We start from the raw sequence: 27,119 nt of genomic DNA, 5'->3' as shown, positions 1-27,119 counted from the left end.
ATAGTGCGCCTGTGACCGTTTGTGGAAAGAAAAAGCATACATAGTGATTTCTGCATTCAAATTTATTTATTGATCTATTCCTCTAAGGGTTTTCTATTTGCTTCACTAGCAAACAAACGAACAAACCATAATATTTCAGAAATTTCCAAAAGAGAGAAAAACAAATAAAATAATAATAACAACAAAACAGACAGATTGATTGCGTTAATGGAGAGACAAAAGTCTTACTTAAAATAAGAAACAAAAATACAGTGACCCTGGACAGTTAACAAAAGTGCTATTTTTTAATTACTTTTGTAACTTAATAACAATAATGCGCACATTTTAACAATGTTTAATGAAAATAAAACGCAGACATGATGTTAACGTTAGTAATGTTAATGGAAGCACGTCCGCAGTCTGAAAGGGTTCACAGGAAGTTTTTTTTCTGCACTTTACAGACATAAATAAGCAACTACGCCCTCTATAGGACGGATGTGCTACGTGTAATATGTAAAAGTGTCAGACATGGCGGAAGGAGTGCGAATTGTCTCTTTCAAAAAGGGTTGTATTGTTATTGCTAGAAGAGACGTCTGTTTTGAAGGTAAAGGCGTTGTGTTAGTCTGCACTTTATAAATAATTTATTTTATTCAGATTTTGCTGCAGGTTGTTTTCTCTTTTCTTGTCTGCATGTAGGCTATAAACGCCCCTGTAGCTAACGAACATATTTTGTTTTCTTGGAAATGTTGGTTTAATGTAGAAGACATCATGAATACTAAAGAGATTATTTATTATGCTACACAAATAGAGAAGCTGCACAATGATGGCAGTTATGAGGATATTATATCATTATTGACAGATTTGAACAACACATGTGTCACGTTAGAGCAAATGCAGACAACAGACATTGTTAAGGTCCTTTTTAAACTACTAAAGTCCTGTCCAATTGTGAGTGCTAGAACAATAGCAAAAGGCTTGCTGTCAAAATGGAAGAAGTTGCACAAATTGTCATCTGTGCTGAAAAATAATAACAAAGACATGTGGGAGGACAAGGAACTAGACACACATGACCTGCCTAATATTGAGGTGTCTTTAAAAATTCCATCTGTAACCAATGGATCTCAGCACCTAAATGAAAAGGGGAATGAGAATCAAGCATTTACGTGCAACACAGAGCAACATGATATAACAAAGGATGAAAACCAGGACAAATGTGATGCATGCTCAAATAAACTGTCTTGTGAAAAGCCTTGTTCAGCAAAAGAAGCTGCAGAATCTGTTCATCTTCAATGTGAGAAAGAGAGCTTCGCTCTAGCTGCAGCATCACACAGTAGATCTGATACAGGGAAAGATTCTCAAACCTCAGTTCCTCAAAACACCAGTCAACCCAGCACTTCCTCTGACTCCATGGAATTGAGGTCCAAATGTGTCCATCTGATTCTCCAGGCTCTTACTTTAAATCTGCAAATAGACTCGGGTTTTATGGACAAACACAAGGTCCTTGCTGAGGACATTGAAGCACATGTTCATGCCCTTCATGGACGAAACCAGCTTAAGTACAAGTCCTGCATCAGGAGCAAGGTGGCCAACCTAAAGAACCCAAAGAACCCTCACCTGCGCCAGGGGCTTATATCAGGACACCTAACTCCAGAAGCATTCACCCGGATGTCTGTGGAGGAAATGGCTGGGGAGGAACTTCGACAGCTCAGAGAAGGTTACACCACTATGGGCATTAGTGAGCACCAGTTACCAGAGGCAGTGGAAGGGACAGCTACCAATAAAGTTCGCTGCAGGCGCTGTGATGGTCTGGACTGTAGGGTGACACAGATCTCACGAGGGACACTCTTCTTGCCATCTTGGGTACGGAGTGGCAATGCTGATGATGATTCAATGACTTTTATGACGTGTGCTAAGTGTGGAGAGCAGTGGTATCAAAGCAGCTGGGTTTGCCTTTGATCAAGTGTATATGTATTGACAACTGTAATAAAGATGAATAGCAGTATTGTTCAGTACTATCTGATCTTTTTGTGCACAGTTAAACCAAGCAACGATTTTCAGTCAGATTAACTTTCTTCTGGCCTTCAGTTTGATGCAGTTATCCCTCCTAATGTATTTGGGCATGTTTTGACCCAGAAGAGATACTTAATACTTCAAAGATAGTTTTTAGTGCAGAAACCACACATTGCAAATGCACCAGGACCATCAAAACACTTAATTAAAAAAAGATATACAACCATTAAAAATGTTAGACCATTCAGGTAAATTTTGACTCAACTGAAGCTGTACACATGATGCTATGCAGATTTCTTTTTGATCTATGAGTGAGATTCTCAAAAATAATTTTGTAAAATACATTTAGCCTCTTTTACACACACAATTTTCAGCTTACAAACACACTCTGAAAAGCATTCATATTAATGAACCATTGCATGAAAATTTTATCTTTTTCACCTGAAACCGAAGGTGCAATTAACTATATCTTGTTCTAGAATAATTCTAGACTAATATTGATAATGTTGTCTTGTTAGAAAAATATGCAGGTTTCCTAATTGTATAAATTTAGTTTTTGAGTAAACTTTTATTTACATTAAGTTTAAAGCATTACTTACATACATTTTTGTTTTGATCGAGCTGATACTGGTAATTTAGATTATATGTCCTTACAAATTTAATATATTCAAATGATGAAAAACAAATCTCATGAATATATGGCACAATAATATATTTATCAAACACTAGTCACTTTCATTAAGTTTATACGTTATACTCTTAACTACTCCATCTGTTAATAAGGTTTACTTAAACTGTGACTCGTACTATTGATAATAACTACTGTACGGTCATTTGTAAATCCACTTCCTCTATAATCTCTTTGAGAGATCATGAGTTGGATCCTTGCTACTCTATCTGACTTTGGCCACAGTAAATGAATGCATGAGAACCAGAAATGTTACTTTCAGATCACCCAAAAAAAGAGGAAGCACAAACCATGCAGCGTGAGCCAAATGTGATCTTGTGTCTAGGCTCAGCAAACATGTGACAGAAAGTGTGCCACATGCAAAGAGCATGTGACCTGGTAATCTGCCCAAGATAGGGTCCAAAGGCTGATTTCTTTGGATGCTTCAGTCCAAAGAATTTATTTATGCACTCAGATATTTCACTTAACAATGTTGAGCATGAATACATTTTTTAATGAAAAAGACAGAAAAATATATTTATATAGGCCATGTTGTTATTAGCCAAATAACGCTTGATATATTTAGAATAATTACAGGTTTAACCTCATTTTGAACGTTAGATTTAGTGCTTTCATTCAAGTTATGTAAAAAAAACTTTAACTGTTAAAGACTTAACAGAACACTTAAACTGTTTACTGTATTCTGATGGTATGTGTAGCTTGCTACATTCCATGTTTTAGATACTCCATGAGGCAAACATTGTTGTAGCTAATCTTTAAGATTACATTATGTCCTCTTGCACAACTTCAGACCAGGTCTAAGCTTTATGGTGTAATGACAATATTGAGAATTTGTGCAACTAGCAAGGACAACATTTGGTTAGTGACTTGCTGATAATGCTGTCGTCAATCAGAGATGGTTAATAATTAATATCACATGCCAACCAAATATTAAGGGAAAGGGTACTTAAAAGAGAATATATTTAATTTACAATGAACATTCCAGCCATTGTTTTCTCTATCAGGTTGACCTCAGTTATGAAACTAACTTCATTCATTTCAGTGTTGTTTTATTAACTGGTTTCACCTTACAAGTTTTTTGTGCTGGGTCATATGAGCTTTCAGTAGCTTGTTTGGCCAGCCCAGGGCGCCATGTCTTGGAGACACTCCATACAGTGGAGATGCTGGTTGTACTTTACGGAATGGCGCTGCTAGCACAGCACTTCGATACTCATTGCTGAATTCTCAACGGTAATGTATTATTCTTAAACTAACAATCTGTTCTTCGCGCAACAAATGTTTTAAATGTACATAATACAACTGGTAGAAACTGCCAGGACATTTAAAGCAATGACGGCGCTGTTAAAAGCGGCTCAAATCTGCCGGTTTGATCATGCGATTGAATGGAATGCAGCTTTTCCGCCACTTTCTTTTTCTCCTACACTGACCTTTTACGATTTGCTTAATGACGAGAAAACAGTCGCATTGTAACAGTTCTTTAGCTTGTCATTGATTAACTTCGCTGTCTTGTAAAAATGAGCTTCACTTCAACCTCCTTCGTATTCCAATGTTTTTTTTTTTTAGCTGTAAAGGCTTGAACAGCGCTGTCTGGATGTTAAATGTTTGCAGTAAAATAACAGTACAGGCTCACATTTCATCTAGCTTTACATCGTAAATCTGTTATTTTCTACAGTTCTTCAACATGTTCAGACTCGTTTGTTGTCAGTCTGGTGTGATTCTATAGTGACAAAAAGTTATAGGGATGTATAGCCTAAGTCCAACTTTGATTACACAGTGATTCCTTATATTGTAACATTTATTATTTATTTTTATATAGCTACTAAGTTATGAGGACAGGACAAGCCGTGAAGATGTGTTTCACATGATCAGTGCTTCCGGGCTCCAAATGAATGGACTTTTGTCATAGGACATTACTAAACAGAAATATTACTATTTCTGTGTGGAACAATATCTGGGGCTAAAGGATTCATCAGAACTTTATTATAAAGATATCATTAACATTGACCTGAGCCATGCTGATTTTAAGTCAGACTGACATTTAAAGGTATTTAGGCTAGTAGGTTACTCTAAAAATCAGCATGAGGCATGTTTTCTAGAACCAGCCTGTACACATAACAGGCGGTTACCTCACTTCTTACAAAAATCCTACTTAAACCAATGCTTATTTTAAGGTAGGCCTACATTTCGTTGACTTAAAAGACAGACATGCCCTTCAAGGCTGGCTAATTCTAATTTTTTTATTTCAGGTCCGTGGGTGAGGTAACCTACAAAAGTTCTTGATCATGACCAGCAAATCAGCCTTGTTAAAAGTGATTCTGCTGGGGGATGGTGGTGTGGGAAAGTCCTCCCTCATGAACCGGTATGTTTCTAACAAGTTTGATTCACATCTATTCCACACGATCGGTGTAGAGTTCCTAAACAAAGAGCTGGAGGTGGATGGCCACACTGTCACTCTACAGATCTGGGACACAGCAGGCCAGGAGAGATTTAGAAGTCTCAGAACGCCCTTTTACCGTGGCTCTGACTGCTGTCTGCTTACGTTTAGTGTGGATGATAATCAAAGTTTCTTGAACCTCAACAACTGGAAAAAAGAGTTTGCATACTACGCAGATCTCAGGGACCCAGAGAAATTTCCGTGTGTTGTTCTGGGAAACAAAGTAGATGTGACGGAGCGTCAGGTGTCAATGGAAGAAGCTCAAAGGTGGTGTCAAGAGAGCGGTGGATATCCATACTTTGAAACAAGCGCAAAGGATGCCACCAATGTCTCGGCTGCATTTGAGGAGGCAGTTAGACGTGTGCTGTCATCTGAAGATCGTGCAGAACACCTGCTGCCCACAGACACTGTTGACCTGCGCAGGAAGCCACGGGCGAATGGATCATGCTGTTGATGCTGTCTTATGATTATGAACACAAATTAAACACTCCTTATGTGTTTGCGTAAAAACTGCATATGCATCAGCTCTCAACAGCTGATGCCAGAAAAACAACTTCTAATTTCATAATTTCTGTCATTGCAGAGTTACTACATCTTGAACACTTGTCTTGCTCTGAACAATGAACATAAATGAAGAGGCTCTCAGAATTACATGCCTTGTTTAAACTTAAATAATCTCTTTGGGTCACATTCCTATGCCATTGTTTCAAAGCACTGGATCACATTCTTGTGTGCTTTAGCTTGCCTATATTATGAGTGATGGTAAACCAAACAGGGATCCTTTAGCACTCACACTAGTTCTAACGCTGTTTACAGTTTACAGAGAAATAAACATCAGCTGTTATACTCATGAACACTAGAACATATTCATAAGTGTTTTGTCTTATTTTCTGAGTGTACATGTTACATGTTACTTTAAGTGCTTTTGGAACAGGTTTGTTTGTCTTATTTAACAATCTTGAGTGACAAGACATTTTGGAATGTCTAAGTCATGGAGTGTGATTTTGTAGCATATTTGTAAATATATTTTGTATGAATTTCCACTTTAATTTGAATGGTTTTTGGGTCCCTAATTGATACTCTTTAATTTATCAGAGCTAACAGTTTATTTTTTTGAATATGCCAGAATATAAAAGCAGAGTACTGAAATTAAACCATATTATAACATTTAAGGGTAAATTTTATTTAACATGGACATCATTTGTCACAAAAAGATTCTCATAATAATCCTGCATGCTAATCCAAGTTTGCTACATTTGTGTGCATTGATAAATACTTAATTGAAATATTGCTGAATTAAAAGTATTTAATTATTGATTATTCTCTTCATTGCTTTTTTATTTATTGTTATACTTACCACAATTTTATTTGGGTGCAATGAAAAGATAAAAAAAATAAAAATAAATAAAAATTAAAGTTTGCTTAAAGGTTGTAGATGAGTTTGTAGGTTCATGGGAATAGATTTAGAGAAATTTAGCAGTACATCACTTGCTCACCAATGGATCCTTTGCAGTGCATGGGTGGGGGTGGGGGTGGGGGTGGGCTTCATGAGTGTGGCTGAAAACCAATGATCTATCTCAGGGGTGCTCAATCCTGTTCCTGATCTACCTTACTGCAAGATTCAGCACCAAACCTGATCAATCACAACAGAGCCAACTAATTAAGATCTTAAGGAGATGTGTTTGATCAGAGTTGGAACTGAACTCTACAGGTAGGTAGATCTCCGGGAACATGACCAGGAACCCCTATCCATAAAATTGCTTTCTCCACTGAATAATTGTCTCGTCTGAATTTATCTTAAAGTTAAAAATGTCTTAACGATGGATCTTTAACTTCACAAGATGTTAACTGATGGATTGGAGTTGTGGATTATTTTTGGATTATGTGTTTTTATCAGCTGTGTAGACTCTCATTCTGACAGCACCCATTCACTGCAGAGGATCCACTGGTGAGCAAGTGATGCTAAATTTCTTAAAATCTGTTCCCATGAAAAAACAAACTCATCTACATCTTGGATGAACTGAGGGTGAGTATGTTTTCAGCAAATGTTAATTTTTTCACAAATTGAAAATTCTGTCATTAATTACTCACTCTCATGTCATTCCAAACCTGTAAGACTTTTGTTCCTCGTCGGAACAGAAATAGAGATTTCCTTTGGTGAAATCCGAGAGCTTTCTGACCCTGCATCAGCAGCTCCACATGCATGTGTCATGGTAATCTCCTGAACATGTGGCAAAAACTGAGATGAAAGAGAAGAAATTGTTCAGTAAAGTCATTTTTGTTTTCTTGGACTATTTTAACAATGTCCTTACTACCTTTCTAGGCCTTAAACGTGTCAGTTGCCTTGCTGTCTATGCAGGGTCAGAAAGCTATCAGATTTCATCAAAAATATCTTAATTTGTGTTTTGAAGATGGACAGGTCTTAGGGGATTGGATTGACATGAGGGTGAGTAATTAATGACAGAATTTTCATTTTTGGGTGAACTATCTCTTTAAAGTCTATGTCTTTGAGCATGAAACAAAATGGGGGCTCCATGTTCTCATTCGTACACCAGGTGGCGCAACTACAACAAAAATACACATTTAAGATGCACAAGCTGCAGAAGGATTTAAAAATGAAATGATGATGGTCACCTTGCAATGCAGTGAAGTTAGAAGTCGCTATGGCCAAGATATTAAGATGAATCTCTTGCACAGGTGCTTTTTTAAACATAATAATACACACAAAACAGTTCGTATAGATCATAGAAAATATTTTACTAGAGAAGGTTACAAAAATCACTATACAGGATTCATAAAACATCTGACTTCAAATAAAATCGACTATGAAACATCTAAGACTACAATTTCCAATAACATACAGTGGTTTGTTTTTCGGGGAGAGGTGGGACTGACAATTGTAGTTCATTAGAACAATGGACTACACATCACTTATAGTACTGCAAAACAAAATGAAATATCTCTCCTTCATGCAATAATCAGGGAACAATAAAACATCCAGGCACACATCTTCTTTTTCAAAAACAGGGTAAATAGATCAACACTTACACATCCCTGTAAGCTCCCTTTAACAGAATTGAACATACAGCAAGAAACGGCATATAATTGGTATTAAGCAATTGTATATGTGGACAATACTAACATGCTTATATTTACAGAGACATTACAGAGAAGAATTATTTTAGTTAAAAGACAGATCAATAAAAAGAGAGTCATATTGTAAAAGTAGTAATAGAAAGAGAACGAGACCAGTTAGGAAAAAGATACACTGCAAAAACAAGGCTGCATTATTTGACTGTAAATTCAAACCATTTTCAGAGTTTCACGTCCACATAGCAATAACTCACACAGAGGAGTCACAATCATCTCATTAAACTCATGGTAAACATCAATCTTGCCATAAAATACCTAGATTTATCAATAAAACTGAAGGAAAGTATATAACCTGTATAGCTGATGAGGGCAGTTTCTGTTAGACATTATTATTAGTAAATCATTTAGCAATAGTTATTTTTTTTAATTAAACAAGCATCTAAATTGTTCTGCCTGTCTGATTTATATCAGTCAGATGCTGTTTTCAGAATATCATTTTAAATGTTGCGTACTTGATAATGATACTCATGACTGACAACTTTGAGAAAACGTTCTTTTAAAAGAAACATTTTTCTAGTGTATGTGTGTGTGGTGTGTGTGTTAATATACCTGCTTTCTATTACAAGATTAGTGCAATTTGTCAAGAACCGGTATTGTCCCCCACCCCCTCCAAAAACTAAAGTAAGAAAGAGAGTTGGAAAAAGAGGTGAATTCAGAAATCTAAAATAGCCATAGAGACCAGAGAAAGATTCGAAATAAACCGACATTTTCAGTACATAACCTGGCACCCATAATTAAAAAAAAACAACAACATTCATTCACTTTCACACATTTATATATATTTATATATGTATAAAACACCAAAAAAGGAAGTTCCTGCAAAATGTCTGTGAGGAGTTAGTGCAGACAGTCTATCATGTAAGCAGTGCTTCACCAAGACAATGCATCATAAAACCAAACATAACCCAGTTATAACCATGACTCTGCACTGTACATACACTTTCAACCAATTCAAAAATACTTGCAAAATGACAGTACGATACTAGAATACATACACTTTTATACCATGAAGTTGACGAGCAAAATACATCATATCACCATTAACTGCATGATTCCACTCATCATTTGTTACAGATGTTAAATAACTTGCCTGACATCATTTCATCATGATTATAACCAACTTATACTACTTTTATGATGTATAGTCTGGATAGGGCAGCGCTTAGCAGTGTTAGTTTGTATAGTGTTTCATCTGAGAGTGGCAGGTGTGTGTGTGTGTGTGTGTTTTGGTGTGATCTAGAGCAGGTTAGATAGAGGTGGGGTAGAACAGAGTCAAACTGTTTATGAGTACGAGTTTAGACCCTCCTTAGAGCGTGACTGCACATCCTGCAGCTCTTGATCATCTCTGGTTTTGATGTCCTGGTAGGCATGAGTCTGCTGACACAGTCCCTTGAGATAGGCCCAGTTTGCTGCCAGGATCATCAGGTAGTGAATCTGTGGACAGCAGAAAAGGGAAAGAGAAAGAGAAAATAGACAGAGTGACAGAGAGGGACAAAGACAGAGGAAGAAACAGGTGGAGGGAAGGATTAGTCATGAGTGGGTTAGTTAGGCAAAGCCAGCTATACAAGTTAAGACAGTATTAATTAGTTGCTCTAAGAATCACTTAAGTATCTAAATCTCAGTGAATTATTATAGCTGCACCACACAGAAATCAATATTAGTTCACTGAATACACTGAAAAAAGGACCATATATATAATGGTTTATATAATTAATATATAAAAACTACATAGATGAAAAAAAAAAATAACAAAAACACAAAACAAAATAACTATAACTAAAATCCTAACTAAACTCAATCCGAATTCGAGTCCTTCGCCATCTTCAAGAATTGTCTAAAAACACATCTCTTCCATCTTTATTTGACCCTCTAACTCTAGCACCCTCTATTCTAATTCTATTCTTCTAAAAAAAAAAAAAAAACTTGCTCGTTTAGGCTTTATATATTTTAGATTTTTATACTCTATTAATTTACTTACTGCTTATTTTCATAAAAAAACAAACAAAAACTTCTCTGTTCTGTTCTTGTTGTATTCTATCTATCTATGTTTAGGCCTCTAACACTAGCTTGCTTTTTCTTTTATTATTCTAATCTATTTTCTTTTTATTTGTTATATAATTAAAAAAATTATGCTATACTGTGTTAGGCTAAATGAGACTTGTCATAGCACTTGCATGTTATAGCTATTTTGTTGATTTTAATTGCTTCCATTGTCCTCTTTTGTAAGTCGCTTTGGATAAAAGCGTCTGCTAAATGTCTGAATGTAAATGTAAAACACATTATATTTACTTCTTTCAGTGTATCCAGCAATACATGAAATCTGGTTATTTCATGAGTTAGCAGTTAGCAAAAAAAAAAAGATGATGTAAGAACTACTGATATCCAATGAAATGAAAAAAAAAACTGCAAAACTAAAACTATTAAATAAAGAGAAATGAACTTCTTCACAATAATTGTTTATTTCTGATTATTTCTGAAAACAGGAACTCTACGGCTCTGAGAATAATAAAAAACTATATGCTGTCTGAATTCAATATTAAAGTAGTAGACAGATGAATCTAAAAACAAAGGCTCTGAAAGACAATGGCATTTTTAAAGTCAAATCCATGACTGCAAAACATCTCTTAAGGAGTTAAAAAGTACAGTCACACCCTTCACAGGTACATGTAGCATAGAGTAGACGTTTATGAGCATAAACACAACATTCCTAATATCTTTCATAACAGCAATAACTATGCCCTTCTCATCTACTGTACTTCACTTGCCTTTTCTATCTGACTGAATTCTGGACTACGGGTGCCTCAGGGTGGATATGTTTCAATGGAGAGACAACATTACCAAATTGTACTGTTCTAGTTTTAATCCTGTCCATTAGGTGTTGTTGGACTAACAGAGAATTACATTCTTACTACTATAGTCATTTTTTTTCATAAACTGTGAATAAACTATGTTATTCTGGATTGGTCACAGGTGCTATATTTGATATAAATTTGTACCTAGGTAAAAATATATGTAAAACATTAAGTGAGTATGACGTACTGTGCTTGTTTTGTCAAGAGATCACACCTTGTCAAATTAGTACAGAAACACAAAGATACAAATGATTTTAAAATTAGACAATGTCACAATACCATTAATATGCACTATACTGTATACATTAAGGCCCATGCTATAAACTAACAGTTCTCAATTTATTTCTCTCCCTAGCCTTTTTCCTGATCTCTTTTACACACTCAGTTTCTACTTCCTCCGCTCTATCTCTTTCTCTCTGTCTCTGAGAGCAGCTTTCAAAGACTTTGCAGTTGCCCTTCTACAAAAAGCTCAAAACTTAGTGGTGTGACTGTGGTCGTAGCTCTTAAACTTCAACACTGCAAAGTTATACGTTGTGGCCATCACATAGATGAGCTGAATGGAAGAGAGACAAACCAGTGGGTGAGATCAAACATAGTTTTAGATGCAAAAGAAGGTCTTTACAAAAGAAGTTGCACCACATCCCTCGAAAACATAAAGTACAGTTGTTCAATCTGTACCTATAAAGATTTTAAACTGATGAAAGGATTTAAGAATATAGTATATTGTACTAATTTCTTTTCACAGAACAATTTTTTAAGCCATTTGACATTTTAACATCAAAGAAAATGATTCTAGATATGAAATAGTTAAGAAAACAAGTATGAAATGAACATCATAAACTCTTACCAGTGCGATCACAGTGGCTCCAGCTCCAGCACAGGCAACAATATAAAGATGGTAGGACAGATAGAACTGCAATGAAAAGAGTTTAGGAAACCCATTAAACAAAACTAGCAACAGACCTCACAAAAATGTAATACTACTAATTTAAAATAATATGTACGTATTAAACGTTTCCTTTAAAAAGTCTATTTTAATGATTGAAGGAGTAGTTCACTTCCAGAACAAAAATTACAGATAATGACCTCACCCCCTTGTCATCCAAGATGTTCATGTCTTTCTTTCTTCAGTCGTAAAGAAATGATGTGTTTTGAAGAAAACATTTCAGGATTTCTCTCCATATAATGGACATCTATAGTGGCCCCGAGTTTTAACTTCCAAAATGCAGTTTAAATGCAGCTTCAAAGGGCTCTAAATGATCCCAGCCGAGGAAGAAGGGTCTTATCTAGCAAGTTATTTTTTTAAATGAGATGGAAGTTTTTCGACCTAACCAAAATGTCATGAACCTAAATACACAGAGTTCACGCAGAACTAGACAAGATGAGCATTTGAAGTTAACAAGTTAAATTTTTTTTTTTTTTAGAAAATAATCGATTGTTTCCTCGGCTGGGATCGTTTAGAGCCCTTTGAAGCTGCATATAAACTGCATTTTGGAAATTCAAACTCGGGGGCATGAAATGTTTCCTCAAAAAGCATAATTTCTTTACGACTGAAGAAAGAAGAACATGAACATCTTGGATGACAAGGGGGTGAGTACGTTATCTGTACATTTTTGTTCTGGAAGTGCCTTGTATTAAACTACTCCTTTATTACAAGTCAACATTCCTTAAAAAGGTAAACAAAAGTCTGTCTAACCCTTTAAAGCCTGCTGTATCATATTTAAGAAGACACAAAGGGCTCTAAATAATCAACATGATCAAAATTTGCTGTCAAACCTGTTGCACACAATCCACTACACGCCTCTTGTCATCTGATTGGTAATTGATAAATGTACATTCACCTTCAGATTATGGTTCATAATTTTTTTTTGCTGTGAAATCTTTATGTAAGAATTACTTTGATATTGTTAATAATATTTCAAAATAACCATTTACTGAAGTGAAGCAACTTTTACTTCATCCATTCGTTTTGGTCAGTTAACTGAATGCACAGCCATTGTGGCAATACTTGGATGTAAACAGCAGCATGGATCGCACAGTTAATGTACTACTGAAGATGTTGTTCAACTAATTTATGATGTCTAAATCATGGAAAAAATGTGTAGAAGCTGCTAAATCATATAGAGAAGGACTTGGTAAGCAGGAAAGAGCGTTATATTTAGACAAACTAAAGTTAATACAGGGATCAACGCTAAGCAGCGATAGTGTTTCCTTAGTTACTGCTGTACTGCTTTATAATGCATTATACAGTTGCTAGATGAAAAGAAAACACCATGTAAACTTTTCTGAAAACAGACAGTTCCCCTCGGAGATGCATTCATATAAACTTCTACCCTCAATTCATTATTTAGGAGTTTCTATCCAATATTTTGTGCATCGTGAACAGTGAGACTGATCTGCCTGCTACAGTATTTTCTTCTCTTTTAGCATACGGAGTGACATATGAGATTTTTATTAATTAATTTAAGTAGCCTGCTACACTGTTACACATATTCAAGTGTTTTCATTTTAGATTTTGTCTAAAGTCCCAATAACTGTTCCATATAAAATTAATTTCATGTTTTAGGCATAACATGTATGAATATGAAAAAGAAAAGATTTTCCTGTCAGTGCATATGTGGTGATCTACAAGGACAAATGAGGTATCTTTACCTCACTAGTATTGCAGATGTCGCTTAGCGTGGTGCCACAGGCTTTACCAGGAGTAGCATTCCATGGGATGATTCCTGAAAATGATTACATGCATCACATACATTAATCTAAAAGGTTACAAGGACTACTAAAACAATTAACTTAAATAATTATAGATTGCTCCAGTAAATGCCAGAGAGGAAACATCTGATTGTATTGTAAAAGGAAGCGTACACCAGTTAGCACCGACAGATTTATCTCAACAGCTGCATTCCATTAGAAGTGATGTTGATTTTCCAACTTAATATAACCACGTATTATCCACTGAATAAGGACGGTCAAGGTTTTTACCATATTGCCGCACATCGACACAGATGTTGTCCACAGAGGTGAGATTGGCAATAGGGGACTTCATAGCTCCACATGTGGTCCACATGTTATAAAACAGGAAAACGGGTACCGCAGAGAAGCCAAAGATGCCCAGCCATCCCAAGCCCAGAATGTAGGTGAGGAACACAAACTTAAAAACAATAAAAGAGAGAGAAGGTTGTGACAGTTAGACTCTTATGTTCACAAAACCATTCATTTTCCATTTATCTAATATCATGATGACTAGAATAATCTCAGTTTTAAATCCTGCAGTACATACAGTATGAATGTGACCCAGAATCATGACCTATTTACCCGCGGATCACCTTGGATGTGCTGCCACTTGATTATCACAGTCACTCATGTGAACACGTTTTCCAGACTAACACATGACACATGCATACATGGCCTTGAGGCTTTAAAGATGGATGCTACTGGACATCTGCAGCGATTAAAGCAATTGGGCTATGTATGTAGCAATGATCGTGCCAGATCTGTCCTCAAGGGCTGGAGTACCTATGCATGTATAGTAGGCGTATTTGTGTGTGAATATGCCAAATCTAGCATTAATGTTTATGGATGGGAAGAAATGCATTTGTATGAGCGTACATGTTTATGTAATTATGCGTAAACGTATTTGTCAAGGTGCCTGTGGCGATATATATCTACAAAATGCAAATTACAAGTTTCATTACATAGTTTATTCCACATATCGCTGCAGTTCGGAAAGGGAGTGGCCCTAAAGGGCTAATGTTCTTTTGCTTTTGAAAATAATATACCATTGGCATTTACACTAAACCCTGCCGTAAACATAACCGACAGTGTTGACAAAAAACAATGTGAGATAAAAACAGGTTTGTTAAAACAATGATGCCATTTTAGCAGGATTTGTACTTGATTTGTACTTAAAAAGTACTTTTACACTAAATTTTACATAAGTGAAAGTACAGATACTCTGTGAAAATTTTACTCAAATGACAATGAGTATCTGGCCAAAAACATACTTGAGTAAAAGTAAAAAAGTACAACATTTAATTGTAGTCAAGTAAGTAAAACATACAGATGTTTGGTTAAAGGGAGAAAATAAAACAAAATGCAAAAATACACAGAAAGTGATTAAAAGGAAACTCCACCCTTTCCACCTTAACGTCATCTCATATATCTCATATATGACTTTTATTAATCAGATGAACACAAACAAAGAATTTAAGAAAAAGATATAATGCGTAAAAGTGTATGGGATGTCCAAAACTGACACTTCAAAAACTACACAAAGCAAAAATGATAGTAATTCATACAGTCCCTTTTAATCAATCAGTCTTAAGTGAAATGATAGGCATTGTAAGAAAAATACAAATACTAATATTTTAAACCATCATTTTACACTTTGTGTGGTTTCTGAAGTGGCCCTGTGTCCTTGCATTATACAGACTAAAAATCTTTGCTTGTGCTCATCTGAAGAAAGAAAGTCAAACATCTGGGTCGATATGAGGGTGAGTAAATGATGAGAGAATTTTCATTTTTGGGTGAACTATCCCTCTGAAGTGCAATATGTGATGCAGAGGCTAGAAACATATTCCAGACAGAATACAAGAATGTGTTGAATTAATGAGAAGAGTCATAGAAATAAAACATCCAACATTAACATTTTGAAAGGCCACTTTTTTGTGTTGTCTATTCAACGTCACTGTCTAAAGGGATAATTAATCTTGTTAAAGATTAAAATGGTTTATTTTGGGCATTTACAGTACTTTCCCAGCAAATATCAATACATAATTATTTGCAATTAGATTAATTAATGAGCAAATTATCTGATCATTAAGATAAAAAATATTATTGACAGTTCTAATTCCTACTCAATGTGTCATATAATGATATATTATAAATAGTACTTATCCACTACCTAGCAGAGACGGACATTAGAGAAGTATTTTTGCTGTAAAAGTACTTTTTAAGTGTCTGTACTTTATCAGTGTATTTTTCTGATAAAGAAAACTTTACTTCACAACATTCCAAAGCATAATATTGTACTTTTTACTGCATTACATTTCATATTAAATATAATTTAATACTTAATTACATTAGAAATCTATTACTTTCTTACTTTTACTCAAGTAAAACTTTAAGTAACTTTTACTCTTGTACTTGAGTACAAGAAAGTGCAGTAAAGTTTTAATAGTGAACTTTTCAAGCCAGACATTTACCTGATGAAAGTCATAACTAAAGTAGAAATGTGTGTGCTTGATGTGTGAAAACAATGATCATTGGTTCTCACGTCAAGCACACACATTTGAGTTTCCGTTTACCCTATTTAATGTGCATAAGATAAAATATAAATGTAATGTATTTTTCAAGACGAAATAAAATTGTAAGGAGTAAAAAGTACTGTTTTTTTCTTCAGAAATGTAATCAAGTAAAAGTACAAGTAGTCCATTTAAATTGTACTTGAATAAAGTACAAATCCCCCCAAATAATACTTAAGTTCAGTAATCAAGTAAAATTACTCAAGTATGTTACACCCCTGACCGGGTGAGATTCTGAGCAAGTTTATTCTGTCAAAACATATGCCAAAGCTGGTTGTGTGATGCAAACCATTGTTAGTTTAAAAGTGTAAATGTGTCTGAGCCCATAATAACATAGTACTGTGCAAGGAACTGTGTGAAAATAAGTCATTATTAATCAATAACCTGCCGTTGTAACCATACTTTGTGTGAAAAGGAATAAAAGTTGTGGGTTTTTACTGCCTCTAACTAGAAACCTGAACTAAAAAGTATGTGTAAATACGTTTTTGGAGTTTTGCTTGAACATAGGAAGAGAAATATTTTTTCCAGTGAGCCGTGTATGTTTAGGCTTGTATGTGCACACTGGCCTCACCATGGCACTGATGCAGCGTCCACACACAGTGGTCTTGAACTCGCTGTGCATCTCTTTGACAGCACTGGTGGTGTAGAAGCCCTCAGCCAACAGGATGATGCCATACAGGAAGAAGAAACAGGCGATTCCATAGATGATGTACTGCAAAATCTGAACCCTGTATAACAAAGGATACATTTAGCTATAGTGAACATGTTAAAGTAAGATATCTAGGGTGAGGATAAACCCCTTAACATTATCCAATATTTATATGGACAAACAGAGATAAATCACATTTTTTAGCTCTTGTTCCTTTCAAATCAACATGCATAAAAACATATCACTTTAGATGAAATTATACCAAAGTGTAGTCAAGTGTAGTTTATTTAAGATCACATTTGCCAGAGTCCCTGCTCCGTAAACAATTGTGGCAGTGATTAATTAGACTTTTATGTGGGGGATACAGATGTATTCTTGACAGATTTTATCAGTGGTACTGTGTACAGGGCAACTGATAGTAAAGATGCACAAAGGAAATTAAGGGCAATAGGTCATTTGTTCCCAGTAAAGCTCCAGATGATGGAACAGAATGTACTGCCAGTTATTTGCTGGCATTCTAGAGGTCATTACTCACCACATAGTCACCCTTGAACATGTCAGACATGAATGCAAACAGGTTGAAAGTGATAAACTTAAAATGTGCTTTTCCCTTTCATCTTTTTAAATATGCCTCTAATAATCATCACACCTCAAGTAGCTTGCAGTAGCAATCTAAATAAAGAACAACTATCATTGGGAAATTAGCATTTAGTGCATTTTAATGGCTGTTTAAATAAACACACTTACACATCAGTGAGAGTAGCATGGTCAGAGGTGATGCGAGAAAAGTGGTTTTCCACCATGGTCACAGTGCCAGTGAGTGCCACATGCCCACAGCCACAGAACAGAGCCACACCCGAAAAGCACAAGATGGTGGCCACCAAAGAGGCATAAGGAACGCCGCCCAGACACTTGATGCAACACTCGAAGCAGCCTGTAGGGGGAGAAAGAGAGATTTTGTGTTCTGTCGTAATTCACAATAGCAACTGCTACTTTCTAGCAACTGTTACTTTGATTTTATGTTGTGCTAATTAATCACACATCCTGTACATTTTAAATATTGTACATATTGAGTGCCTGATGTATTATTCTTTGGTAGACAGATAATGTTTAATTGCTTTATCAACTCTGCCTTTGACGCCCCAAGGGGTGAGGTTCATATATGTGACCCTGGACCACAAAACCAGTCATAAGGTAAAATTTTACAAAACTGAGATATATACATCATATGAAAGCTCAATAAATACACGTTCTATTGATATATGGTTTGTTAAGATAGGACAAAATTTGGCCGAGATACATCTAGTTGAAAATCTGGAAACAGAGGGTCCAAAAAAAGCCTAAATATTGAGAAAATCACCTTTAAAGTTCTCCAAATTAAGTTCTTAACAATGCATATTACTAATCAAAAAATACATTTTGATATATTTATAGTAGGAATTTTACAAAAAATTTTCATGGAACATGATTTTTACTTAATTTGCTAATGATTTTTGGCATAAAAGAAAAATCAATAATTTTGACCCATACAATGTATTTTTGGCTATTGCTACAAACATACCCCAGCGACTTAAGACTGGTTTTGTGGTCCAGGGTCACATATTTGGTTTCTTGACACATCACTGTGACAGAATCATGTCAGATGAAATCAGCTGGCCATCCATGACAAGCCATTTTCACACTCACATCATATGACATGTGGTGAGAGTGATGTACTGTAGGATAAAGAGTTTAATTACAGCCCCTAACAAATACATTTCTCTTTTCAAATGTTCAGTGATCAGGTCCACTGTTAACAATCATCATTGCGGAAATACAATCTTTAAATGCATGAATTGTTTTCATCTTTGTTGCCACAGATTTGGAAGTGCCTTTTGTCTGTTCTAAAGAAGGGGGTGTCCCAATACGTTTGTCCATATAGTGTATGTACAAGTCATTGGTGTTTGGTGATGAGTTTTTGGCTCAAGGTCTGCCTTTAAAGTCACACCAGAGTTGTTCATCTGTGATTAGGACTTTGCTTTCTGCAGACCAGTCAAGTTCTTCCTCACTGGCTGAATCAATCATTTCTTTTTGAACCTTGCCTTATACATTGTCATGTTAGAATAGAAAAGAGTCCTTTCCAAACCGCCGCTATAAAATTAGAAGCACACAATTCCCTAAAATATCATTACATGCTTAAACATTAAGATTTGTACTCATGGAAATGACTAAAGTAGTCAAACCTGTTCATTAGAAGGGGTGTCCCAATACTTTTGACAATATAGTGTATAAACAAAAACATATTTTAATATGTTTTTTTTTTTTAAATAAATGTCTGTTAGAATAAATCTGTCCTTCAGTTGCCAGCAGTTCTCAGCAGGGAAGAACACACAAGGGTGTACAAAATCTACAAAGTTTGTTGGACATATAGGCCTACATAGTTCATATATTCTCCTTATCATGCATATCCATGTATTATTGATCAAAATTGAAATTCGGTTCTATGACTCCCTCAGACTCTTAAAAGGCCTTGAAAGCAGTTACATTTGAAACAACACAGCTCATATCACAACAGTGATCTAGGTTAAAGGGAAGTGCTCTGAAGAGAAGACGTCGTAGAGCACAGAAATCAATGGAACATGATCAACCATGACCAACAACAATAACCTGCACCGGGGCCACAAACCCTAGCTATAGCCCTGACGATGTATATTTTTTATATTAACATATATAAAATCAACATGGATGGATATACATGTGCATGACATAAATGTTAAAAAAAGTATTCATGTCCAAAAATGTATCACACATACATAAACATAGATGTTAATCAGGGGTGTTTCCTCTGAGAAGGCAAGGGAGGCAGTGTTTTTTTGTAAAAATATTACATTAAAAACTGTATAAATCAGCCATTTTCTAAAGAAACATTGTCCAACAGCAACATATATAACGTATAATGTGTAATATAATGGTGTTAATGGGAAGACTAATTTAAAAAAGTAAGTACACTACTCACACCACTTGGTTATGTCAAAATAAGACTTAAAATTGCATAAAAACATCTGTGAAAGTTTTTAGTGAGTAATCAGCTTGGTGAAATTTAAAGTAAATTAAATTGACCAATATTTACCAAGCTTTGATGACTGATGATCTGAAAAATTAAAAAATAGTTAAAAGTTAACGATTAAAAAGAATAGCTAACCATAAGTTCACAAATACAATATATTGTTCAAATTGTTTCTGCCTTGAGTTACTTAGTTACTTGAGTTACTTAATGCTTAAAAACACTAACTTGATGAGATTCATACTTGATTAGAAAATGTGACTGCATGGGACATTAACATTTTTAATCAAATGTTACTCCTCATTTCAGAACATCACCGCACACCACTGATGTTAATATATGAAGTTGTTCAGATTTCTAATAGGTTTCATATATGTTTTACTACATATGATATATTTCATACCTAAAACAATAAACATATGTGGGTCAAAGACGAAAAAGGGTTAAAGCATAAAAAAAGTTTTCTGTTTATTTTAATGACGTTTTTGTTTTGTTTTGTTTTTCTGAGCAAAAAATATAAATAAATATTATAAATTTTCCCTAATTTAGAGAAGACACCCACTAAAATGTCATTCAGTGTAACAACCTTGTCAGGCATATTTACAACAAAAATCTATTTATGACATATTAAAAGACAAATTACTTTCACCCCAAATACTAATTAGTTGTAATTTTACATTTTTAAAATTTGCCACTATCCTAGGTTTGCCCATTTGTCAGTAAGAATTTTGTACAAGTCAGAATAAGCATGCTGATTTTTTACATAAACAGTATATTGTGCTACACTGAATAACAATGTAACATTATTTCAACAAAATTTTGAAATTTTATTCTCCAAAAACTTACTTGAAACCTTAAAAGTAGAGACTTACATTTAATGTGCTTTCTATGGACACAAAATCACTTTTGTAAATTTCTTTTGATGTGGACATCTTAACGACTTTGACCCATGTACATATATATATATATATATATATATATATATATATATAAATTACATGCGTATGGATACTAGTAAGTGTATTTACAATGCAACTTTCTGACTTTCTGAATTTAGAATGATAATTTTAGAAATGCATGGAAAAATGTATTTCTGTTCTCACTTAAGCACTTCCCTTTTTAAATGTGAACATGTAAATTCTAATTTTATTCTTTATTCATGCTTCTGAAGAGTGAGAAATATTCTGTGTGCAGCGAAGCCACTGCTGATTCATTTTGTTCTCTGCCTATTTATCTTCTTCAAGAGACATTAAACAACACCAACTCCCCCACATGCATGAATAATGCATCGTAGATGGACTGCAACTTATGATCTTAAGACATCTGTGGTACAACGAAAAAGAGTGTTGAGTGTCTGCCTGAGGAACTACGTTTTATTACCCATAAAAAAGCACTGTGGCAGTACCACTGTACAGTGATGGTATCAGATAATAAATAAATTCATTTATTTTTTATATAAAAAAAATATACAATACACATAACACTTTGATATATATCAATGTTTGGCAGACTGGTGTACAGTACCATTTTAGCATGGTAGATGTCCAAAAGAATAACATAGTAATATAATTTTTGTACTTGTTTTGCAAGCTTTTTGCATAATTTAAAAGTATAATGGGCCGCTTATGTAATCCAAACAAGCTATGAGTAAAGAGAACATAGGTAAGAAAACAGAAAAGGCATTTTATACCTTGCTTTGCCTTACTGTTACTGCTTTCAAACTGTACATATATTAAGAGTTAATGAAGATTTTGACTAAACAGGGGTCTTTGGAAAGTCATGCCAATATAAGAGCACACTGGCAGGGTCGTTTCTGACATCGATGGGCCCTCTGACCCTCCTGTCACACACTCACATTAGTGATGCTAATTCATTTTTACAGTGAACAGAACTTCTCTGAATATACAAAACCATCTGTTCTGCACTGTCACACTGTTACCTACTACAACAGCTGCTGCTCAGTTCATAAAAGACCATTTAAAGAGGTAAAATGGTTTCTCAACATGAAGAGGATGATTACAGCCGTTATCTGACAGCAAAATGAAATTTCATTTAATGTGTGCTGTGACTGGTTAGATCAGAAGTGGTCATAAAAAAACATATGGCCACTGTGACGCTTGGGAATGAAACATGGCAGGCTAAGATAGGAAAAATTTTTACTTTAGGTTATTTGACTATCTTTCCAAGGTTTGTGTTCACATACTGTGCTGATTTTGTAATCAAGTAAAAAATAGATACTGAATCATTTAATAAATATATCTCTGTTAGTGTATTTTTTATAAATAAAATAAAAGTATTTCATTGTAATTTCTGCTAATTTGACATGGCATGACATTTACCACTATTATATTGTTATACTATGCAATTAAAAATACTGCATTACACCTATAAGTTTTGCTTTTGATTGTTTTTAATGTTATTTTTGTTCTCTGAAAACGAATCACTTTTTGTTTAATGGTGTTAATGGTTTGATGTAGGGGTGTGCGATATGACGATTTTTGATCGTGGACGATTAAAATGTCTCCACGATCTGCTTTTGAATAAATATCGTAGTATCGTGCTACAGTGTGCCTCCGTCTTAATATACTGTACATTCACTCACGGGACACTGCACTTATTCATATTCGCGATCACAAAAGTACATTATTTGAATGTGCTTCAAAGTCTTGCCGGTAAAATAATGCCATTTGGTCCGCGCGCTGTTCTGGCATGCGCTTCATGAGCGCGTAAACCTGAAGCACGTGCGCTAAAAGCCTGTCAAACAGCACCTGATTACTAAACTGAGCTATCTTTGGCGTTTAATTTGCTTATACTGTCAAAAACACGCAAGGATTACATATAAACACAGTCGGTTGTCTAAAGTGAAAGTAAACAGTTAAGAGAAAAACGGATGCGCGCCTGTATAGATGCGTGCAGCTCTGCAACAGAGCTAAACATGCTGTCGATTGTCATTAAAGGGACAGTACACCCAAAAATCTTGTCACTCACATGTCCTAAATCTCTATTAATTTTTTTCTTGTGCTTAACACAAAAGAAGATATTTTGAAGAATGTGGGTAACAGTAGCTGGTCCCCACTGACTTAAAATAAATAAATAAAATATATGGAAGTAACTGGGGACCCAGCAACTGTTTGGTTACCCACATTATTTAAAATAAGTTTTATGTTCAGCATGTTTTATGCTTAAAAAAATGCGAGAGTGAGTAAATGATGACATAATTGTCATTTTTGGGTGATGATACGCTAATAAAACAAAACACAAAGGAAAATCACTCACTGCTCTTGACTGAAGAACTTCAATACAGTTGCTTTAAATGTTGCTTCTATGTATAATTTATGTATATAGTGTTTTATTTTTATATTTGTTAATTAAATTTCTTGAATGCTACTGATAAATACACCGACTGTACCTGAAAATTAAAGCACTGTTTGTTTTATTTGTATAGTATGTGTATATGTAACATGTAGCTTATCTTTGTTCTTATTTTTTAAAAACAAAGAAAATAATGACAAAGATTTTTTTTGTCTTCGCCCACTTTGGCTTAAATATCTGCCATTATTTTTATTTTATATTTTGTTACCTTGTAAGGTTTTGGTTTTAAAATAGAAAAATTAATTTGGCTGTACTACTCAGACAACTTGTAAAAAAGTAAAACCAACATGACAAAGAATCGTGATAAAATCGTGAATCGTGATATTTCTTGAAAAAATCGTGATATGATATTTTTACCAAATCGCCCACCCCTAGTTTGATGGTTACATTTCTATCCTTTAAAAGTTCAAAAATGAAAATTCTGTCAAAAGGAAGGAAATTAGATTTCTTGAAAGTACAAAATGAATACTATTAGAATAGACTACTAGAATAAAGACACAAAAATTCCTCACATTTGCTGGCATTATTGGCACTGTTTCCTAAGAATAGGCTCTGTTACACATGCAAGTTTAGTTGCATCAACCAAAGATTTGCACATGTGATATTCTTCAACCAACCACATTTATTATTTTTCTCAATGCTTATGCAAACTCATTTTCATGCTTAATTCAACCAGTAGTCTTAGTCGTAGGTCAGGCAAACCTGAAGAACAGAGACAATAGAGCGTGAGGAGATACATGCTGCTTGTGACATAGAGTGCTTATATAATGCTTGTTAAAAATAGCTTCAAACACACACACACACACACACACACACAAAGAGGAAAAAAAGAAGAGCGTAAAATTGCACACTCTTGCGTGTGCCACTGGTGTTTCCATGGCAACCTTGTGCAATTGGTCTCCTTAACACCTCATAATTGCAGCCATGTAAATATCTTTGGGATATCTTACTGTTCCAGAAATCTTCTTCATAAAATAATGTAAGAAATGACTAAAGCATTATACTGTTTTTTGCTCTTGGGAAGTTAGTAAGAGATCGTGAAGTGACATTTTTTCACATGACCATGTCTTAATAAAGTGACGTGAATTCAGGTTGTGTGTTCAATATATAAATTCAGAATGATTCCAGTAAGGACATTTCTTAAAATTCTTTTAACTGTCAAATTTTCTTCTCTGTTCCTCTAAAATAGTTTGCATGGTCTTTTCTTTTCCTTTTTTTTTAAAGTTGAGATAATCTTTCGGAATTTCTGAATCTCAATCTCATTAATGCAAGGTCATTCATAATCAATTATTGTTTTCAGCTTCAATTGTTACTTTAAGTTTTTTAGTGTTACAGTATACCCTAAAATATTATTTATATTTAATTGACATAAAAGGTAAAATAACATTCTCAAATCCCTTTAATTTTATAAAAATGTATATCACTTTTCACTATTTTTAAGCCTTTTCAAACACTACATTGCTCATTTTATTCCTCAGTATAAGTATAGTAACCAATTCTCAAATTCTCACTATTAACTAGTTGCATATTAGCATACTACTAACATATTGGCTGTTTAGCACTTATTAATTTAAAGCACATATTAATGCCTTATTCTGCATGACCATATTTCAGATCCCATAATCCTACCCCATACCTACACTACCTTACTATTAATAAGCAGCAAATTAGGAGTTTATTTGAGGCAAAAGTCATTTTAGTTAATGAGTAAGAATTGGTACCCAAACTAAAGTGTGGCCATATATATATATATATATATATATATATATATATATATATATATATATATATTGCCGCTCAAAAGTTTGGGATCAGTAAGATTTTTAATGGTTTTAATGGTGAAATATTATTTCAATTTAAAATTACCCTTTTCTTTTTTTTAAAGATTTATTTTTTGGTATTTTTGCCTTTATTATGATAGGACAGATCAGACATAACAGTAAGCGAAGTGGGAGAGAGATAGGGGGCAGGATTGGGAAAGGTCCTCGAGTCGGGATTCAAACACGGGACGCCCGGAGCGCAACGGCACAGTATGTCAGCACACTGCCCACAAGGTTATCGGCGCCGACAAAATTACCCTTTTCTGTGTGAATATTTTTAAAATGTAATTTATTCCTGTGATACAAAGCTAATTTTTCAGCATCATTACTCCAGTATTCAGTGTCACATGATCCTTTAGAAATCATTTTAATATGCTGATTTATTATCAATGTTGAAAACAGTTGTGCTGATTAATATTTTTTATACTTTTACTTTTCTCAGGATTTTTAATCCTTTGATCAATAAAAAAATAAAAGGAGCAGCAATTATTTAAAATAGAAAGGTTTTCTCAGAATAGTTTTTTTAAGGAAATTAATACTTTTATTCACCAAGGATGTGTTAAATTAATAAAAAGTGATACATAGATTTACATCGTTGGAAAAGATTTATATTTTGAATAAATGCTGTTCTTTTTAACTTGTTATTAATCAAGAAATCCTAAAAAAAAAAAAATTACAGGTTCCAAAAATATTTGGCAGCACAACTGTTTCCAACATTGATCATTTTAATAATAAATCAGCATATTAAAATAATAAGTCTGATGAAAATTCAGCTTTGCATCACAGGAATACATTTTATTTGAAATGATATTAAAATAAAAAACATAATTTTATATTGTAAACATTTTGCAATATTACAGTTTTTTTCTGTATTTTTAATCAAATAAATGCACTCTTGTTAAGCGTAAGAGACTTCTTTAAAAAACATTACAAGTCTTACTGATCCCAAACTTTTGAGTGGCAGTGTACAGTATATACAGAGCTCACACACATACACAACACACAAGCAAACACGCTCTGTAGTGTTTTGCACATTGTCATCAAATGTACAAATGTAAATGGTCTGTTCTGACAGTCAACTCAAAACAGGAAGCCCTGCAGAAATAAATTGGTCTGAAAATCCAAAATGTGTTTGTCAGGGAGCTCTTGAAAGTGAAGATGAAGCTTTGAGAGTAGCAGCTGTGCGACTGTGTTACATAATAAATCTATCCCATTAATGTTAACGAGCTAATGAGGTTAAACCAGAGGTGCTGAGATGCTGCCTGACACTGTAGATACAAGCCGGGTGACAGTAAAGCTTAGTTGGGGCTGACAGAAAATTGAGTACAACTAAAGAAATGAAAAGTTAGTGCACATTTTGACTTCGAAATTCATTGGGATAAAAAGCATTCTCACTCAGAGTTTTCTCGATGCATGTTGAGGACCTCCAATGGCCATCTGTGACAGTGCCTGAACCGTTCTCCATTTATCAACAGTGTTTAAGAGCTTTAATGGGCCATAGACAGGCAAAACAGGGCAGCTCTCTTTGCAGCCATAAAGGAAATCAATGAGCTATTCATTAGTGTTGAATTTAGAATGCAAAGATTACACGGGTCATCTCTCTCCGTCTCTACACTCCGTCTCCCTCAGCTATGTAACATCTGACAAAATACATTTTATAACTACATACAGAAGTCATATAGCTATATATATATATATATATATATATATATATATATATATATATATATATATATATATATATATATGAATGTATTTTACTAGCATTGTAAAACAACTTCAACATATCCAAGGGGATTTGAGGTCCTTCATTATT

The 27,119-nt window shown here is 34.4% G+C and overlaps 3 protein-coding genes across 5 annotated transcripts in view; 2 read left to right on the top strand and 1 right to left on the bottom strand.

Moving 5' to 3' along the window:
- Positions 1–506: 506 nt before the first annotated feature.
- On the top strand, positions 507–1,971 carry LOC141337362 (transcription elongation factor A N-terminal and central domain-containing protein). The gene has a single exon (XM_073843167.1). The coding sequence runs from the start codon at positions 748–750 to the stop codon at positions 1,933–1,935; it is 1,188 nt and encodes a 395-aa protein (XP_073699268.1). The 5' UTR covers positions 507–747; the 3' UTR covers positions 1,936–1,971.
- A 1,657-nt stretch (positions 1,972–3,628) lies between these two features.
- Positions 3,629–6,428, top strand: LOC141337371 (ras-related protein Rab-9A-like). The gene is made up of 2 exons (XM_073843181.1): positions 3,629–3,907; positions 4,924–6,428. The coding sequence occupies exon 2, from the start codon at positions 4,960–4,962 to the stop codon at positions 5,563–5,565; it is 606 nt and encodes a 201-aa protein (XP_073699282.1). The 5' UTR covers positions 3,629–3,907; positions 4,924–4,959; the 3' UTR covers positions 5,566–6,428.
- Positions 6,429–7,847: 1,419 nt separating this feature from the next.
- The window catches only part of gpm6ba (glycoprotein M6Ba), a 53,481-nt gene continuing 34,209 nt past the window's right edge, over positions 7,848–27,119 (bottom strand). For 2 of the 3 annotated variants that reach the window (XM_073843175.1, XM_073843174.1), the window contains exons 2-7: positions 17,816–18,002; positions 16,991–17,147; positions 14,099–14,267; positions 13,769–13,842; positions 11,964–12,029; positions 7,848–9,698 (exon numbers count right to left, since the gene is read on the bottom strand). In XM_073843175.1, coding sequence (XP_073699276.1) covers positions 9,546–9,698; positions 11,964–12,029; positions 13,769–13,842; positions 14,099–14,267; positions 16,991–17,147; positions 17,816–18,002 — 806 coding nt within the window. In that variant the 3' untranslated portion in view covers positions 7,848–9,545. Of the gene's footprint in view, positions 9,699–9,964; positions 11,670–11,963; positions 12,030–13,768; positions 13,843–14,098; positions 14,268–16,990; positions 17,148–17,815; positions 18,003–27,119 lie in introns of those variants that run through there. The other variant, XM_073843176.1, reaches the window with a different exon arrangement.

This window comes from Garra rufa, chromosome 6 (genome assembly GCF_049309525.1).
Source record: "Garra rufa chromosome 6, GarRuf1.0, whole genome shotgun sequence".
Lineage (NCBI taxonomy): Eukaryota > Metazoa > Chordata > Actinopteri > Cypriniformes > Cyprinidae > Garra > Garra rufa.
The sequence above is the reverse complement of the archived record's forward strand: the minus strand, read 5'-3'. Positions and strand labels throughout refer to the sequence as shown.

Coding starts and splice junctions, on each gene's coding strand:
- LOC141337362 (XM_073843167.1), top strand. CDS start 748: ATGAATACTAAAGAGATTATTTATTATGCTACACAAATAGAGAAGCTG.
- LOC141337371 (XM_073843181.1), top strand. CDS start 4,960: ATGACCAGCAAATCAGCCTTGTTAAAAGTGATTCTGCTGGGGGATGGT.